Genomic DNA, 20,348 nt, shown 5'->3' on the forward strand with positions numbered 1-20,348 from the left:
CACACCAGTTCTGTTTTATCTCGGTAAAACAGGTCTGGTAACAGCCCCACCAATCGGCATAATTGGTTTAGAGCACATCTGATCTAAAAAAGAACTGAAAATTTTGTTCTCAGGATTTCACCGATAACTGTTTTTAAGTCGAGGAAAAGAATTTGGTCGAAAACTACTGAATATGCTTTTTTTGCAATTGTTTTGCCAAAGAAAGATTTAAAATTATAGAAATGTTTCAAATAGTTTTTAAATTAAGAGGGGGTAGAGGGCCTGCTTCGTGTGTAATCAAACTAGCGTGTGGTCAATCGCCACACTAAAAGTACTGGAAATACTAAATCCGTAACGCCAGCAACTGGAACAAGTTTTTTCTACCTAGAAAGATTAGAAGTTGGCTATAAACTCTAAAAACTTCCTATTTTTACCCCAATGAAACTCCCGTTGATTTTCAACAGCATTGTGGGATCCTTGAACAATAGCCCTGCACCAATTGGTCAATTCTCGGCCAGCTTCGACTCTGAAATGTCTCTGAATCACACCGCGTGAGGTGCCAGTTCTTAAAGTGAATTTAGAATAGCTCGTATTGCTTGATAGTGCATTAAGTAACAATGTAGATGTGGGACTTCCTGGGTTTGAGCTGACAAGCCTAAAAATGAAAATTAGCCAAGACAATAAATATATAAGGTGAACAATTTTAAATTTAGTCAAATGTTCAGACATGTGTGTTTTTACATAATGACGCGCGATTTTATCACGGGCATAATTTGTAGTGGGGCAGGAGGGGCAACTGCCCCTCCCAGACCAATTTTAAATTTAGTTAAATGTTCAGACATGTGTGTTTTTACAAAATGACGCGCTTTTTTTTTATCACGGGCATGATTTTCTATGAGGCAGGAGGGGCAACTGCCCCTCCCAGACCACGGTTTGCTCCCTCCTCCCAGACCCCAGTTCGCCCCTCCCCCACCCCAACTGAAATTTAGTTTCTTTTAAAATCTTGTCGAAACTAAGATAAACCTGCATAATTCAAGCATCAACAGAAACAAATCAGTTTTTTTTTTAGTACAAATTTATCTTTATAGTACTATAGAATACATTTATAGTACTTTTATAGTACCTTTATGGTACCAAATGGCTAGTTCTTTAGTTTTTACAGTCATTTTCACTTGATTTTTGGAAGTTGCCTCCAACTTTGCCCCCCCCCCCCCAGAATTTGACAGAATTACACTACTGGTTGTTAAAAAACACAATCCAGTTTCTCCAAAGACCAGAAAATTCCTTTATGTTGTTGACGCACTATTTCAACGCAACCAACATAGCCCATCCAGTAAACACATAAATGAAATAAAATGAAAATAGAATGAATTATAGATAAAAATATATTTATAAGCTTAAATTGGTCAACGTTTCAGTTCTCTCTTTCATCATACAAATTGTTTAACACTGTTTTTGATAATTCTCGCTTTTAGTTTTAAATATATAATACTGGTTGAAAAAATTATTCTGTATTGCAACTTTTTTGGGGATTTTTTTCTACTTTTTTTTTTTTACCAAAACATGACAATTAACAGTCCAATAAAACATCATTTGAATCAGCACAACTAAGCATACTAATACAGCATGTTCAGACAATATATAGTCTGCAGATTAAGAATAAATTCTTTACACCAAGCGGCTTCGTAAAGAAAGGAAAGATATATCGAATTAGATAAAGATTAAACTAAATCAAATAAATGAATGAAAGAAAAACGACCATTTTACCAAATACTAGATTTTATGCCCCCACCCCTGTTTTATATTATTAAAAGTAAAGTCATGGAGGATTTTACATTAATTTAGATAAAATTAGCCTACTATAAACAGCAATATGTTTATTATCGACTAGCCAAAGAGCCTGTCGGGACGATAGGCATAAAAAATAATATTTTATAACGAATAAAAGAAATATTTTTTCGCCCTTTCTTCCAAAAAAAAAATTTTAAGTCCCTTCACCCTCCCCCCTCCCCCCAACAAAAAAATAATGGAAGTTGTAATTCGATCTCCTAGCCTCCCTAAGTTCGATCGGATTTACCACAATATAAAATTCGTCACGTTTTCCTGAGACCAGACTAAATACAATCTCTATAACGACAAATCCTTGCTTGCCATAAGGCTTCAGGCATAAGAAAAAATGAAAAATTTTTTGTGATTACTGGAAACACATCGACGCTTCATATTAAGTTGGTATCTATTCGGTGATGCTTCAGGTTATCAGATTAGTTATTGGCTGGGAATTACCGCTTTCGCTCACCAAGAATAAGTTTTGCGTCTTGAATATTAATAATCAATCTTCATTAATCGACATTGAACTTTCTAGGGTTTTTTCGGTAAAGTGTATTTTGCCGCACAATTTCGGATAAATGAAAAGGAACAGAAAGGTCTAGTCCAAAGCATTCTGCTAATGGCGCTGATTTATTCTGGTATCAATTAAGGCTTAGCCGCTATGGAACTACTCTCTAGCGAGTACCCGCTAGAATCTTCAGTTCTAGCGGGTACTATATCCTTTATATCCCTTTGTTTGTAAGTACTCCTTTATATCGGGTTCATATCCTTTTGCTAGACAAAAGGTATTTAATTTGATAATTGACGACCATAAATATAATGCAGACATATAAAGCTAAAACATCTGAAAATTGCACCATCATAAAATTAGCGAAAAGAGCAAAAGAACAGGCTGCAGAAAAGGATACAAAAAAAAAACGTTGCAGAACTCAAAGAACGACGCTCGTCTTGACTAGAGAAAATTAAGACTTAGCGGGAACTACCCTCTATCAGCTACCCAATAGTCTTCAAGATTACCGTTTACAATCCTTCTCTTGAACAAATGGCATTTAATTTGACAGTTGACGATTATAAGTATAATGCACATATATAAAGCTAAAATATGCATGGAACTATATACGTGGGTTGTAATTATAAAATTAGGACTCGAAGGACATTACCAACAGAGAAGGAATGCAGAAAACAATAAAAAAGAGGAAAAGGAATGGCTGAAAAAAGGCTAAACAAAAAAAAAGACCAGTTATCCTTCAATAAGAAACTTTTCCCAATAAAATCGTAAATGAGCCTTTCCATACAATAGCAAACTTAAAGGAGGGTTTCCATAATCGATGAATAGGCTATTGCCAAAAACGATTGCTGTGTTAAAGCTGACTTTCCGTGATGATGCTTACTAAGTTGTTTTAAAGAAGGTAATATTTACTATTTAGCAAAAATTCAAACGAACAAATCATTTTAAATTTTTAAAAATTTCCATAGCAATGTCAAATGCAAATTAAGACAGAATTGTAAGTAAAGTAAGTAAGTAACACGGCACTAGACCCTTAAGGTCCAAACCGGCGGTGCTGATCTCCGTTTCACGGCCATTCAGCCAGGAAGTTCAATGGGGGGTTGGGGACCAACCATTCTGTGCTTTCACACGCCCTTCCTGCTTACCTTCCCCAGATTTCTCCAGGTACCCATTTAGAGCTGGATCGACTCTGGCTGAGCTTACAGAGTCACGCCACTGACCCCCCTTCCAAACTAAATAACTGGTCACAACTGGGATTGAACTCCTGCCCCTTGGACACAGAATTCCCACGCCAGCGCGCCAACCACTCAGCCAAGACAGCATTGTCACAATGTAAAGCAATCAGCAAAAGCTATAAAGTTTTACTTCGCCAATTTAGAGATGCACTTTTTTTGTAGAAATGAGGTTCACTACAGAGACCATCAGCTTCAAATGATAATCAGGGGAAAATTGGAGAGCACTATTTTACAAATCTAATAATTTATTCTAAAAAAAAAGTGAATGTTTCTATGGCTAACAATCCGTTAAAACAATGAAACTGACCCAAGGAACCCACGTTTCGGATAGAATTCACATATTGGATATTTTCTTTGCGGTACAGCCTTGTTTCTCAAATAAAGAAAATTAAAATAACCAACATTAGCTCATCAGTATAATGATTCTTTAGTTTATTTTAAAGCGAGAAGACTGCTTTAACCTGAATGTTTTTTTTTAAATATTTGCTCATCCATACATCTAATTCCTTAATGTGTTACTTCGTAGAAGTAACCCTTGGTTAACACATAATTCTTTCTTCCCATACCGATCTAAATATTCATTATAGCTTATTTTAAAGCGAAAATGCTGATTGAAAAAAAAAGTACCGAAACGTAATCTTGCAAAATTCTGGATTAAAAAATACAGACGTCAAAGGATTTATATTTTGCAAAATGCAGACGTCAAATCCTACAATTTCAGACGGAAGTGCTGAAACAAATTATAAAAATTTCAAGGAAAAATACGGAGGTCAATTCTTGTAACTATAGGCAAAAGGGTGACTGGCAAACCTTACTACTTTACAAAAAATGCAAATTTCACAAAAAAAAAACGGCCAAGTTCAATCTTGGGGCTTCACAGAAAAGCGCTAACGTCACAATCATGCAAATCTATGTATTATAATCAAATTGGAACGCTTCAAAATACTTTTAACTGTTAAAATAATCGAAAGTTTTTCCCCTGCTCAATATAATACCCTCGTTCTTTAGCTACTTAGTATTATAAATCATTCTGAAAATGTCATAAATGTAACAAATACCAACCTTGTCATAACTAGAGGCAATCTGGCGGCATGGGACTTCAAACCATCAACACTCCATGGCACAGAGCTATAGAGGAGTAGATCCTTGTCGGTTATTATTCCAAATGCAGCAGTCCATTCATTTTCGTTGCCAAAACTCTGCTGTTCAGAAGCTGATCCCATGAAACTACCTTTCCTAAGCGGTGTCCTTAGTTGATCTGAACTTGCAGAGAGTCCCAAAGTGCTGGACCGCCTAAACATTGCCTGGAAGAGGTATTTCATTTCAAAAACACAAAGAAGGAAAAGAAATACTAAGAAAAAGATAAAACCAAATGAGGATAATTTCGAGCCAGTGGATAAGCTTGATACGTTCCAAGACCACACTGGGCATACATGACTTACAAAAAAGAAAAAGTCCAAACCCTTGACTTAAATACATCCCGAGACCGCACTGGCTATACATACATACAAAAAAAGCAAACTGACTCATTGGCTCCTTTATTAACCAGCTGAAAATTTCTCACATTTGGTTTCGTCTTTTTTTTATGTCATGCATTGCTCAGAACGTATTTAAGGGTATTTCAGAAACCAAAACCTGCTACTGTTCGTGTTCTAGGATTGTTACTATCAGTAGTATGTGGTAAACTTTTTTTAGTTGATCTGGACTTGCCAACAAACTCAAATGCTAGACCGTCTAAACATTGCCCAGAAAAGGTATTTCAGAAATTCATTGTTGATGTTATATGATAGTCTTATTTTTGTGCTCCCTACAAACTGGTAACGTTGACAGGTTTCCTGCCAACATGATGTGGTTCCCAAGTCATGTATAGCTCAGAACGTATTTAAGGGTATTTAAGAAGCCAATACCTATTATTGGTGTTGTTCCAGGATGGTTATTGTCAGCAAGGTGTGGCAGACTCTGCTTAGTTGATCTAAGCTTGTCAACACCCCGGAAGAATTAGACCGTCTAAGCATTGCCTAGAAAAGGTATTTCAGAAATCAGAACCTGTCATTATTGGTGTTAAATGACTATATTATTTTTGGTATTGGGTAGAGTCCAGCAAGCTTGTTTTAAATGAATTGAGATTTCTAGGATGATTAAAAAAAAGGCTGCTTAGAAAAGATACAACAGTAATCAATACATTTTATTGTTGATGTTACATAAAAGTGTTATTTTTTGGTGTTTGGTAGGGTTTGGAAAACTTTTTTCTAATTGATCTGAGCTTGCCATCACTCCCAAGATGCTAGACCATCTATTTCAGAAATAAATTTTATAGGTTTGCTATATTTGCATAAGAAAACAAGGAAAAGCCCATCTTATATTGCAGAAATAATGCAAAGAAAATTTGTTCCAGCAATTAGGAACAGCACTTCATTAGAATGAAGAGAGAAAAGAGGACTTCAAAGGAGAGAAGAACCTAACTTCGTTAAATTCTACAACATTCACTTTAACTAATTGCCAGACTCGAGACACTTTCTCTGATATCTTGACCTTCAGTCAGGTTAAACCCGTACCTACTGGACCAGTTTCCTCCTAAATCCCAGTCTCCATGAACACTTGGATACAAGTTATTGGAAAAATTTGGCCCTAGCTTATTAAAATTTTGGCCTTCATTGTAATATGAAGCTATTAAAATTTCCTACCAGCTAGTTTGTGAAATAGCTTTTCTGGGCAATGTTTAGACGGCGAGACTATTAAAATTTTGGCCCTAGCTAATAGCCAATTCTCCCCCTCCCCTCTTACTGCTTGCTCTTATTTACGCTTAATGTCTTTTTAAGTTGTGTTAGTACTTTAACCTTTTTTTCTATTTTCAGTGTTTTGACTTGGGTTCCTCTTTTGTTTTTGTTTTTTTAATAATAGGGTACGCTGATTTACAAATTTGCAGTTAAAGGATTATTGGTTTGACCAGGGACACACACTCTGCATTTTTTATTTGTGATTGTTGTTTCAGTAGAAATGTATCTAAAGTAAAACAGTCCAAAATAGGGATGAAACCTTTTTATTGAAAGTGAACAGATATAAAATTTAACTGGATATTTCAAACACATATACAGTGTTCATCATCAGCAGTAAAACTCTGGTGATGATGAACACTGTATATGTGTTCGAAATATCCAGTTAAATAATTTTATATCTGTCCACTGTCAATAAAAAGGTTTCATCCCTATTTTGAACTGTTTTACTTTCGTCATGGAAAGGCAGTGTGGTCTTCGAAGTTATCTAAGAAATGTATCTTTATCTTATCTTCCCTCATTGGCATCAAGATCTTACTATTCTCTAACAGTAATGTATATCACCTAGGAATGTACACGGGGGGAGGGGGGTTTCATAATCATTTATACCCCATGTGTCGAAATCTTGAAATTTCACTGTAAGTGGCTGTTACTATTATATGCCTAAATATTCTTGTTCTTGCTGTTCTATCACACCAGATACAGAAGAAATATATTTAAACCAAATACATATTTATTTGATCGTCCCTTAGTATATCCAAGATTACATAAGGTCACTTTATATTTTATGTCATTGAAGGTTTTCACAATAAGTCACGGACAACAAAGTCAAGTGAAAAAAGGCAAAATTTTGGATCACAAATTACAAAAGTCGCCAATGCTCTTAGTGAAAGTTATAAGCAAGAAAATGTCCATGTACGAATGTCTCAATGTAAAAAAAAAATCGCTATAGTCATACAGTGTTGTCATAATTCAAAAGTACAACAAATAAGTCTTAGGACTACAAAAATTTAGTTGCCAATATTTGCTAAAGGTCATTTTGAAACAAAAAAATACAATGAAGGATACCAAAACAGAATTCCTTACATAAACCATGCGTTCAACAGAGCTTGTTGTAAATGACTGCAATAGCTTATCGAACGAGAAAAATTAGTGTGGTGTATTGAACGCGGTCTGGGCGTCAAAATGGACTTCTTACAAGAGCGAAAAAATATAAGCAGCCTCTTTGGTTATACAGGTAGAAAAATTTATGTCCAGTTTCCACTAAAATCGCAAAATTGAGCTATATCCAAATATTAGTCGCTATTTAGTTTTATTTATAGAATCTTCTTTTTTTCAAACTTAATTCCTCGTAGTGTCTACCAAGTTCATTCTTAGTCTTTAATTTAAAGAAAATAACGACACAATATGGCTTGAAACTGAATGAGAATCCTTATAATATAAGTATGAATCCTTAAAAGTGTGTGATATTTCATACAAACATGATACTTTTCCTTATTTGTATTGTAACTTTAAAACAAAATTTGTAACTTTGAAGAAACTTGCTAAATTCATTGCAGGCAATTTAACACAAAAAAAAAAATTAAAAAACGCGACAAAATTTGTTAATATACATTTAGATTACGTTTTTACGAGTCAGAAAAAAATTTCGCGGGGGTGGTTGTTCAAACCCATAAGCCCCCCCCCCCCCACTGGATACAGCCTTGGTCAAGTGGAAATTATCCCTCCCCCTTTTTTCCAACACTCGTCAATACCTTGGCATAAAAAAAAACATTTACAGATAGACGCTTTACTAAAATTTTCATTTAAGCATTTAACGCTTATCAATCATTCATCGGAACTAGGGAAATCGATTAAAGAAGCAATTTGTAAGAACAAAGTTTGGCAGAAAGGCTAAAAGAACCAATCTGCCTGGAAAGTCAATTTGGTCCCGAGGAAAAAAAAATAAATAGCGCCTTGCGTTTCCGAGTAAAATCCTAAAGCTGACGAAGCTTTCCCGCTTTAATACTCACTTCTATATTTTTTGAGGTGCTACTGTTATAGACAAAGGGCCGTCCCTCTGAGGAGGGATCAGAAAACTTCCTGAGGCAGAAAAGCGACTAAAAATCGTAGCCCCTCCTGCTGCTTCTAGGTATAGTTATATGCAATGTTACTGTTTTAATTCAACGCTACATTGTGCATATTTCCTAAACTGTAACTTATGTTAGTAACTTCTTATTCCGAAATTCCTAACACTATTACCTAAATAATATTTTAACCCCCTTTTGCAGTCTTTGCAGAAGGGGTTTATTAGCACTAATGTCATTTAAGAAAATGATGAAGATGATGTCGAAAGTGATTGGTGACGCTGATTAACACTGCTAATTTTCAGCTTGGTACGGATATATTGACTGGTGGTTTTAATTCTAATAGGAGCCATATTTCATCGCCAAACTTTTATCCTTACCGTGTCTTTTTTTTTAATTTGGGAAATCATTGAAATTTGGCATGTTTTTCACCTTTATAAATGAAAAATAATTCTTACCTCTTGGTGGTTGGACATCATTCCCATCCAGCCCCATGTTGAAATGACGGAAGTATTCAAAGTTTTTGCAAGAACGTGGCAATAGTCAGCCAATGCCTTGCTGGCAGCCACGGCTAATCCCGTGTGCAAAGCGTTAAACCACAACGACGCTTCAGCGGTACTCTGAGCACGTAAAAATAAGGAATGCACGGTATCTGGGGAATGTATTTCTATCACACGACTGTCTGAAATGAAAAAATATCACGGGTTTGCTAAACAATTATTGACTGGCTCTACTAAAAAAAAAAAAAAAAAAAAAAAAAAAAAAAAAAAAAAAAAAAAAAAAAAAAAAAAAAAAAAAAAAAAAAAAACAAGAAGAAATGGATAGAATAAAGAGCATATAATAACATAGTACAATAATAACATAGGACCTTGAACTTTAATTTTCATTGTTTTCCCACTGAAGGTCAACAATATCCTTGTAGTACTTTGGCATTAGTTTAGCCATACATACACACAGGGGGAATTCCTTCGCCCCGCAAAATTGGTAAAGAGAACATCCCCCGAGAAAAATTGAAAAGTATTTCCCAAAAAATGCAGCTGGTTTTGTAGTTAGCAGAACTTACTTAGAATATACAAGAAAATACAAGGAATCAAAAACCGAACTTCAGAAACAAAATTTGATAAAATTCTGGTTTATATCCTTTTTTAGAAATGTTCAGCGCTAACTTCTGTTAAATTGTATATATCTAAAATTAGTAATCAATTCAAGAATAATTATTCTATTATATTATATCCGAGCCGGGGAGCGACTTGATTTCCCATAATGTGCTTGCGGGTTCGAAGGTGTACTATGTGCAAACTTACAATGAGGATATCAAATACGTCTGCAAGGGGTGCATACACACAGTGTGAAAGACAATTTCAATATGAATGTTTATAGTAACTGTGTGGAAAGTACTTTAGCTTCAAAAGCGAAAGTCATGGCAATTCGTTCTTTAAAATATGAAAACTGAAAAGTTAGAGTAGAGAAAAATGTCACATCAGCCATATCGGATAAAGACAATGTATATGAGGTCGGTGTGAAGGTACTAAATCGTGGGCAATACCTCAGTTTAGATCGAGATGTATGTGTACAATATACACAACGTCTCGGTCTGGAGAAAATCATTTGAATTCTACAGTAGTAGCAGGGTGGGGGTGGTTTTTTTTTTTATCTCGGCAGTATGTTCTATGTGCACTAGGCAGAGTTGTTGCTGTAGTTTCAAGATATTTTCATATCTTTAAAACAAAAATTGTTTAATCTTGTATAATTCACTTGCTTCCTCACTCTCGCTGCTGGTCCGAGAGGGGGGGATCTGGCCTTCGTTCGCCACAGCGGCCGTCGTGCCCTCAGGGGGACCCTTTTCAAAGTGTTTTCTAACCATTGATGAGATATTTTTATAAATTGATTAAAAATGTTTTATATTTATTAAATTAAAAGAAAATATGTATTATTCTAATTTCATTATGTAACTGCATTTTACAGTTAGTGGTATTCCTCCTGTTAAAGACCTAACGACAGCAACAACAGTCAGAGTATTATGAATTAACTTAAAACTTCATTCAGATCGTTTCTTTGTGGTCCAACAATATCGGCCGAAACTGCACTTGTAAAAAAAATAATTCAAAATCGCAATAAAATGTTTTTGGAAAACCAGAAATAGATCTACTATTAATATAGTGTTAGGCAAGAGTCCTATGATAAAATAGAACCTATTGCACCAGACACTAAATTCATACTGGGACTGGACGTGTTGAACATTATTGAACCAAATTCTTGGTTGATTATTGATGATTTAGCTGAATCCATTGAACAATGGTCTCAGGAGATGCTACAATTATTTACTGTCCAATATTACTCTTTCATCAGAACAAATGTATGAGAACAATTGCTTTGCAATGTACCAACTATACCATCTACAGGGGTGTTCGTGATTCAAGTTCTCTAATAATTGTCAATAAACAAATATATCCCAGTGCTCCAAAATCTCTACTTTCAGCATACAATTAGGCAAAAAAATAAACTCTATGGTTATATTCTATTATATCTCCATCAGAATACACCCGAGGATTTGCGTGTGGTCACATATATTTTTGACAATGAAATTACCGTATATGTTCCAGTGAACAGTAAAAAAGGTTAATAGTTGCCATTATAAAACTGGAGAAACTACATGAAAATAGACATTTATTTTCTGTCCTAAGCAGTTCAAAACCGGTACTTAGGAAAGCCGAACTCAAGTATGGTGATGTCAAGAATTGATTAATATCATATCAAAACTTTGTTTAAATTTAACGGAGGGCAATGTTGAATTGCAAGTAGCTAAGCAACAGAGAAAGCAGTATTGTTCCATTGCACGTGCCCTAGCAAGAAACAAAAACAATGGAAAAGATCTAAAATTTTAAAGAAAACGTCATCTCCAAGCGGGTGGTGGCTTTTTTACACTTTTAGTGCCTATAATTGCAGGACTTGTAAACAGTTTCCTGTAAAAAATGGCTAAACCCTACAAATTGACACCAATAGACCTCGCCCTTTCACCAATGGAACACTTTGGGGACAATCTCAGCTAATTTATTAAAATGATAATATTGCCGACGATAAATGTTTTACTCTAAGATGCACTTCGACGAGGGGACAGGCATAAACCCTATCACGTGACACCGGTCAATGTAAGCGTCACTGATAAAAAGAAAACACCTTAATATTCAGGAACAATAGCAACGCAGCCAAAGGAGGGAGATTCAACATTATCAAATGTTTTGTCAAGTGTTGGGGACCTATTGTCGTAGCCATTTTGAGAGGAAAGTAAAAGACTCTTAACATATCTAATGAAAAACGGACACATTCCAATCGATAGTAAAGGGAATAAGATTACAATACCCTTGAATTAATATATGATAAGGTTTCAAACCGTTAAGAACCTTATCATATATTTTTAATCACATTAAACTTCACGAAAAGTCTTATTACTAATAAACACATTATAAAAAGATTAATGGAGCATAGCCACAACAGTCAAAAATCGCAAGAAGAAGATTTTAAATCAATCTTGGAAAATACTGGCACACCTACCGCTACTAGCAGTAGAAACAAAGATTTGATGACACAAGTGGTGATGAGACAAAAGTGAATATGTCATGATATCAACTCATCGCCGACACAACCACCGACTAGTAAGCAATAAGGTAGCAGACACTACACCATATGTTTGCTTTCAAAATGGTTGAAGTTTGGAAACGTGACTATGAAAAAATTGGTGAAGTGGAAAGTCTATATTCCCCCACCACACTTTCTAAAGCCACTGGCATTAAAAAAGAGCTAGTGAGCGATTATCTAAAGAATGAACCAAGTTACACTCTACATCAAAACCATAGGCTTCGTAGTAATCATTATGGAAAAACTAAAGCCTTTTTAACCCTGCACAAAAAGCAAACATATCTTTAACTCTAAATGAGATTCTTAAGGCGTCACAATACACCTTACACATATATTCTAATTGCAATCAGTGTCTTTAATCACTTTGCATATGCTATTCCATTGCGGTCAAAGAGAAGCGATAAAGTTGCTAATGCTCTAGAAAGTATTCTTGAGCAAGATTGTTATAAAAAAAATTAAACCGATCGAGGTAGTGAATTTGTTAATCCACATGTAAAAAAGGTGTTGATGAAATGTAATACAATGCTCTATCATACTCATAGCCCTTCAAATGCTGCAATGGACGAACGATTGATAAGAACTACTCAACTTTTAACTTTGAGATATTGTACATCGAAAAATACTGCTGCTTTTATTGAAGATTAAAATAAAATCATGCAAATTTACAATCAGCACCCCCATCAATCTCTGTCCAACGTTTTCCCTCAGGAAATTCATTGAGGAGATCATGATAAACTTGAAACTTTTTAATAAACAATATTCCAGTGATAAGAAAGTGAAGAAGAATAAAAATTCGATGTTAGTGATACAGTTCAAATTAATCAGTACAGTTCAAGTAATAACGTTTTTGAAGAGGGAAGTTACTTCTGGTCCACTGAACTTATTAAAGTGCCAAGATTCTAGACACTAAACCTGTTTAGTCTGTTTAGTCTCAACGTGTTTACTAAACTTGTATCGTCTACAGGACACCAAATATGATGAGATTATTGATGGTTTTTATGACTATGAACTTCAACAAGTCAAAAATAATGGTGAAATCTATCGAATAGAAAAAATATTAAAGAGTCGAACACACAGGGGCAAGAGATAGTTGTTTGTTCGTTGGCGAGGATATAACTCTGATTTTAATTCTTGGGTAGCAGTTGAAGATAAATACAATGCCCAATAAGTTCTATATGACATTCATGTCCAATGTCTGATCCATCCTGCAACGATTTGAATAAAACAAGTGATTTTTGGAAAAAACTCTCTCCCATCGTCAAGTTTGACGATGTATGAAGTTGATCTTGTCGATTGTATTCTTAAGAATACATATGATATCCTGAGAAAAGGTCATATATATTATGTAAAACTTAGACCACATTATTGGCCACTCCTTACCGAGGAATGGGCAGAATTACTCAGCTCGGGTGAATATCTCTTCACCAAACTATCATTCAAAAAATTTGCTAGTATGAATGATTTGTGTCGTGTAGTCAATAGAAAAATCTTTGCTCGTAAAAATGGTACCTTTCAATTTAACTATTCAATGGAACAGGGCAAGATCTAAATTAGTTCTCACATTGACAATGAGAAAATTATTCTCAATAATAATCTAAGGATCTTCAGGGTTTTAAACAAAACATAGTCAATGGTAGAAGTGCTGGAAGCACCAGTGGCATGGATCATGTCATTTTCTTCGACTATACACAAAACTTCTCCTCGGGCAGATGTATATTCCTTTACGTTTCATTCGTTTTAACATTGAGAATGTGCAATAGCAATGTCCCCCTCCCACATGTTCTTGAACGAACAAGAGCTAAGAGCTCATATGGCACTTGTGACGAGTTCGGAAGAACCAAGAACTCATATGGCATGAGCTCTAGCAAAATTGTAGAATCAATAGATTGATTTAAAAGGAAAATCAGAGGCTTAATACCGGTCAGGATTTAAAATAAGAGCTCTGAGTCACGAGATCCTTCTAAATATCAAATTTCATTTAGATCCGATCACTTGTTCGTAAGTTAAAAATACCTCATTTTTTCTAATTTTTCCGAATTAACGGCCCCCCCCCCAGATGGTCAAATCGGGGAAACAACTATTTCTAATTTAATCTAGTCTGGTCCCTGATACGCCTGCCAAATTTCATCATTGTGGTTTATCTGGAAGTGCCCAAACTAGCAAAACCGGGACAGAAAGACAGACCGACAGAAATTGCGATCGCATATGTCACTTGGTAAATACCATCTACCATGAAAACCACTCAAGATCACATTCACCATGATTAATATAAGGAGCCTTCAATACATCCCTGTAAACACTTCTTATTTGGAACTCTGACAGTTAATATTAAGAACTAAATTAGGTGACCCTTTAGGAATAACAAAAGGTTTGGCCTGTATTGCATGTCATTTTCTACCCATTCAATAACGGGATATTTAATAGAATAATTGCATTCATTTGTCCTGATACTGATTACTATGTTGCTACTCTTGGACCAAGACAAATGGGTCATGGGATGAACTATTAAAAAGGCCATTCATCAACGTCGGGCTATGGTCTTGGCAGTTGGTTTGCTAGGTTGCTTAGCTCTGCACTAACCTTGGCTAAAAACTACATTGAACCAACTGCTGCAGATTTTGCATCCTCTACACTACACGATTGGGGTTCTGGAAAGAATTTAAAGAAAATTGTTCTGGAAATCTCAGATCCAGTGCCTTGGCGAGCGATTGAATTCTCGAAAAAGTGGAAAAGGTTTAAAAAGGTCGAGAAACGCTGCATCATTCATCCCTCTCTGCTCAGGTCAGAAACGAAAGACATCGCTCTTGTCAAAGAAGAAAAAACCAAAGGAACAAGAAAGAAAATATCAAAAACGGATTTCTTCTCCAAGACTAAAATGGCATGTCTACCACACAAGGAATTCCGTCCATCAATCACTTCATCTTTAAATATTTTCAATGCAGGAAAAGTTAATGTAAGTGAAAAACATGATTCCTATGAACAATTCTACCCACAACAACTAATTTGTGAAAACTTCCATTTGTAAATTCATTCAAATGAAGATTATTTCGAGGATTTGTCTTCCATTTTTATAGATTTGCAAGTGGCAGTCAAGAAATCTGAATATGAAAGCCCCACTGGTGGATTATCCTATAAAAATTGTGAATTGCATAATTTATTTAGACAAATCAGTGTCTACATAAATGAAACATTGGTGATTACTAACAACAATATATCAAATTAAAAGAGTTACATACGACTTATGTTGATGACACCAAAGTCATATAAGGAATTGAGGGGTTCAGCCAATGGATATGAATATAAGACAGTCACTGACTCTACAAATACACATAATTGCATAATTTATTTAGACAAATCAGTGTCTACATAAATGAAACATTGGTGATTACTAACAACAATATATCAAATTAAAAGAGTTACATACGGCTTATGTTGATGACACCAAAGTCATATAAGGAATTGAGGGGTTCAGCCAATGGATATGAATATAAGACAGTCACTGACTCTACAAATACACTTACAAAGGCGACAACTAGTGAATTACATTTAGTTGGGAAAATAAATCAAGAGATGTTTAATATAGCCTAATTGCTACCACCAAACATTAAGGTGGACATAAGATAAACGTTTGCCCCATCCAATTTCATTTCACAAAAGGTACTTGCTACAGCACCTGATGTGACAGTCTCTGTCACCTCGGCAATACTTCCTTTACAAAAGCAACGGGTTATGAGTTCTGTTGCCTCGGCAGTGAAAAAAGTGGGAACTAGTAAAGATAATATCAAACTAATTGGTCCTGATATAATCACCAATCAGCGAGATATTGCAAAGAATTCACGTATCTTCACCGACTCTTCACTTATCAATGGTGAAATTCCTTCAAAGCTGGCATTGGCATTTGTAAAAAGTGCTAGTGCTTTAGGATAGTGGACAAGTTCTCTACACAAATTTGAATGTTTGACCTTTCCTCTTTTGTAAGTAAAGTAAAAGTTTTAATGAAGAATCACATTCTGTAACAGCCTAATAAAAACAAGTAGGCTTATAACCATAGTAGCCATTGTCTTCACAGCGATGACGTAGAAACCAGATTCTCTTGTTATTACAGCAGTTGAAGCACAGACCTGGTACTAAAAATATCTATCAAGAAAGAAAAACATTTTCGATTTAGAAACATTTTTATTTCAAAATTACAATAAAATATACATATCACTCTTATTCACATACTGATTCAAATTATTGTCCTCAATTTATTTCAAAATTGCATTTAAAGCATCTTGAAGTCTATGTATATGCATTATACTAATTTTTGCTGCAAAACATAACTGATCCTCCAATTTGAATTTGCTCAAGGTATCAAACATCTGGCAAACATACCATCCCTTTCAAGGCTTAGTCAACATCCTTTTCAAATTTCTACTGCTACACTTTGTACTCTTATCTTTGTATCATTGCTGCTGCTGTCAACTCCACCATCAACTTCCAGTGTAAACAAATCACTCATTTTTTGCTAGTATGTCTTATGAAATAAAAACGTGATGAGAAAGATATAATCACACAGGTCTCTATCTAAATTTGACTTTATTACTAGTATAGGATACACTTAAAATCCAGCTTTATATTTGATCTGGTTGCTACGATGCAACAGCTGGTTGATAGGGCCTCATAGGAGTATGCAAATTACGTACTGACTGGAATATGGAAATTATATTTCTGCTGGAGTATGCAAAAATGTTTCGGCTGAAGTATGCAAATTATTTACCCTCTGGAGTATTGCATAGCATCCTACTTCTAGAGTAGTTGAAAAAAAATGTGAAAGCTTTGCACCAGACAGATTTTAAACTTAATAAAGAGTAAAAAAATAGACACTCGATTATCAAGACGTAAACTACATAGTAAATGGCTGCAAATGCTTATTGTTCAAGAAAACTCATAAATAACTGCGTTAACATTTTCGCAGATTTTTCGCAAGAATTTACAACCAGATCAAAAACCCAAAAGCAGCGGAGACGAACAAAAGATATACTCTGGGTAACGAGCAAGGATACAATAAGGGCCCAGAAACCCTATTAGTCCTTGCGCTTATTAAGCCTCTTGTAAGCCCTATTTAGACCCTGGTCCCAGACCATGACTCATAATTTTCGAACTTTCAAATAATTAATCATATATTATATCCTTAGGGTTCAATCCAAATATTCAAATTAATTCTTAGAAAAACTAATAAACAGTTCGATAAAGTAATTTATCCTTTTTAGACTTCTGAATGAATTAACTCAGTAATTAAGTTGAATGATTTTCATTTGCTTCAAGTTTTGATTACCACCCATCCAAACTTCATCAAAGAGGTACAGAAATATTGCAGATCATAAAAAAATATTTTGAATTTGTATGTAGTTCAAGCTTAGGTCTACCAATTATGTTCTTACATTTACAAATTAGTTCTAGGTGTTTACCCACACCCTGGAAAATACCCCTCCCCCGGAAATACCCCCTCGTCGAAAATACATCCCCGCTGAAAGGAAGATGTTCCCAAAAAACCACTGAAAATTCCCCCAGACAATCCCCATGTAGAAAATTATCCCGCGAAACATGTCCCTATGTTTCCCACTAACAAATATTATCTGTAAGCAATGGGCAAATTATGAAACTTAAAAAGGCACTTGAAATACTACAACAAGGTTCTCTGATTGTTTTGTAGTCAGGGAGGGAGGGAGATACCGCAAAGGCTGAATTTTAATGCCAAAACATCTCAGCCCTTATTGAACCATCAGATAAATGCGGAATTAGTTCTAAGGGAGAGGCGAGGGGCGGGGGAGGGGGAGGTTGAAATTGATGCATAATCCCCAAGGCCGTAATAAGTATTTTTGTTTGGGGGGGTTTCCAAGGAGGTACAAAAGTAACTTTTAAAAACACATCAAAAATGTGAAATTGATATCTACTTCCTTATGATTTCTGGAAACATTTCTGGTCTAACCTGCTATTATGAAAGTAAATAGTACTAATAAATATGAAAGTAATAGTATATTACACCCGAAAATGAACAGAATTTATTCCGTATAGGAGGGGGACTGACCCTTCCTCGTCCACGCCTCTACCTCAGTCACAGAAACTTCAAAGGTTGCTCATAAGATCAGATATTGAGAGTTCTAGTTATTATTTTGTATGTCAAAAGTGATTAGCCAGTAGGGGAGGGGGTGTTATACGAGGGAAACTTCTGAAGCCGAACCGGCTAGACATGACAACGTTTGGCTTCTTTTTGGAATGAAAATGCGGATTAAATCGAGGTGAAACGAGTGTACCAATAGTCCTTTTATTAAATCCTAGCTGTGCGTTGACATTTCATGTTAAAGAGATATGCCAATTTTGAGATGAGAAGCTGAGAGACTACTATAACCAACAAACAAACAAAAGAATTTGGCTTTTTCGGAATGAATGTTGAATAAATCGGAGCGGAATGAATTTACTACCAAGTCCTTTTATCCAATCCTACATGTACGATGACTTTCCTCTTAGAGTAAATATGACTCATTCTCTTTAAAATGAGAAGCTTAGATACTATGCCAAACAAGGAAAACAGTTTGGCTTGTTTTCAAATACGGTATAGGGAATCCTCACAAGTTGTAATAAATCAAAAATGATATGAAATCAATACAACGCATCTACACAAAGTTTGTGGCATTATTTATATGTTGCTAAATCAATAATTTATTTGATAGATAGGCTTTTTTTTATGCCAAAATATAGACTCCTGATATTCCTTTCAAATATGACTTAATACTAGTCTCGGCCAAAACCCTCTTGAAGTTAATGCATATGAAAATGAGGCAATTTAACGCTGAATTCAAATCTGTACAAAATCTGTACTATATTCTCTGTTACTCAAAACTAAGTAGAAATTATATCGTGTTTTTAAAACTTATTTTACATTATATTCACGTCAATATAACGCAAAATTTAGCATGTTTCATATAATTTTTGGAAGAACAGCGGACACCTTGATGTCAGTATCGTGCCGAGATTTTGGATTGCAGAGTTCAAAGCAGGACCCTGGGACCTGAATCCCCTCCCCTAATACCGTTACCAAGCTACAGACCATGGCTGATTACAAATATAACAATTAATATGTGTACTAGCTTTTTAATTATGGAACAGGAGCGATAAGTAGGATTTGCTTTCGTTCTTTATTTCTATGCCTCCGATTTCCGATTACTGTGAGATCGGACCAACCTGATATGTTGAAAAGTAATATTTAACAATCACTTGATTATTTTTTGTTAAAAACAAAAAATAAAGAACTTACTGTCAAATATTACATTTTAATATGTCAGGTTGACTGAATAATATGTCAGGTTGATTGAGTGTTTATGGCGCCAGACTAAATGAATCTGTCGCTATACGTGGTCCGGAAAGTGGGGGAGTGTGTCCTCACACCTGATGAAATTTTTATTCCGCGTCTTAATCTTCTGAAGGAATTTTTTGTTGTAAATGTGTTTTCTCGTCAAAATAAAAAGAATATCAAGTGTACTTGCCTATTCAATATTAAAGGTTTTGCAAATTTAGAATCGCAAATAGTTTTTTTTTTAGCAGCACGGATATTTATCATTTTCGTTTGCGGTGTGTTATATTATCTCGTCAAAATAAGTGTGTTGCGCCAAAATAAAAGAATATCAAGTGCACTAGTATTTTCAAAATTCAAGGCTTTGCAAATTTAAAATCACAAATTGTTTTTTTTGGCAGCAAGGCTATTTTATCATTTTCGTTTGCAATGTGCTATATTATCTCGTCAAGATAGGTGTGCTGCGTCAACATAAAAAGAATATCAAGTGCCCTAGTCTTTTCAATATTCAAGGCTTTGCAAATTTGAAATCGCAAATTGTTCTTTTAGCAGCAAGTATATTTTATCACTTTCGTTTGCAATGTGTGATATAATCTCGTCAAGATAAGTGTGTTGCGTCAACATAAAAAGAATAACAAGTGCACTACCCTTCTCAATAATCAAGGTTTTGCAAATTTAAAATCACAAATTGTTCTTTTTTAGCAGCAAGAACACAATTGTTCTTTTTTAGCAATTTTATTATTTTCGTTTGCGATGTGTTATGTCATCTCGTCAAAATATGTGTGTTGCGTCATAATACTTATGATGATTCATTTCAATATTTCAGTTATTATGGGTTTGGGTTCGTTCTTTTTTTAGTATTTACTATAAAAATCTTATCTAGATGGCAACTTTTCCATTGCACACAGGAATAGTCTATGGCTTTTTTCGTCTTCAATATGCTCTAATTTAATTTTGTTTTTTTGCCGTGGCCCAGTGGGTTCCGACACC

The 20,348-nt window shown here is 35.0% G+C and overlaps 1 protein-coding gene across 3 annotated transcripts in view; it reads right to left on the bottom strand.

Annotated features, from left to right (window-relative positions):
- Window positions 1-20,348, bottom strand: part of LOC136034979 (beta-1-syntrophin-like) — a 69,709-nt gene that overhangs the window by 12,168 nt on the left and 37,193 nt on the right. For all 3 annotated transcript variants that reach the window (XM_065716542.1, XM_065716541.1, XM_065716543.1), the window contains 3 exons: window positions 8,848-9,071; window positions 4,612-4,853; window positions 414-634 (listed from right to left, as the gene is read on the bottom strand). In XM_065716542.1, coding sequence (XP_065572614.1) covers window positions 414-634; window positions 4,612-4,853; window positions 8,848-9,071 — 687 coding nt within the window. The remainder of the gene's footprint in view (window positions 1-413; window positions 635-4,611; window positions 4,854-8,847; window positions 9,072-20,348) is intronic.

Source organism: Artemia franciscana, chromosome 13 (assembly GCF_032884065.1).
Source record: "Artemia franciscana chromosome 13, ASM3288406v1, whole genome shotgun sequence".
Lineage (NCBI taxonomy): Eukaryota > Metazoa > Arthropoda > Branchiopoda > Anostraca > Artemiidae > Artemia > Artemia franciscana.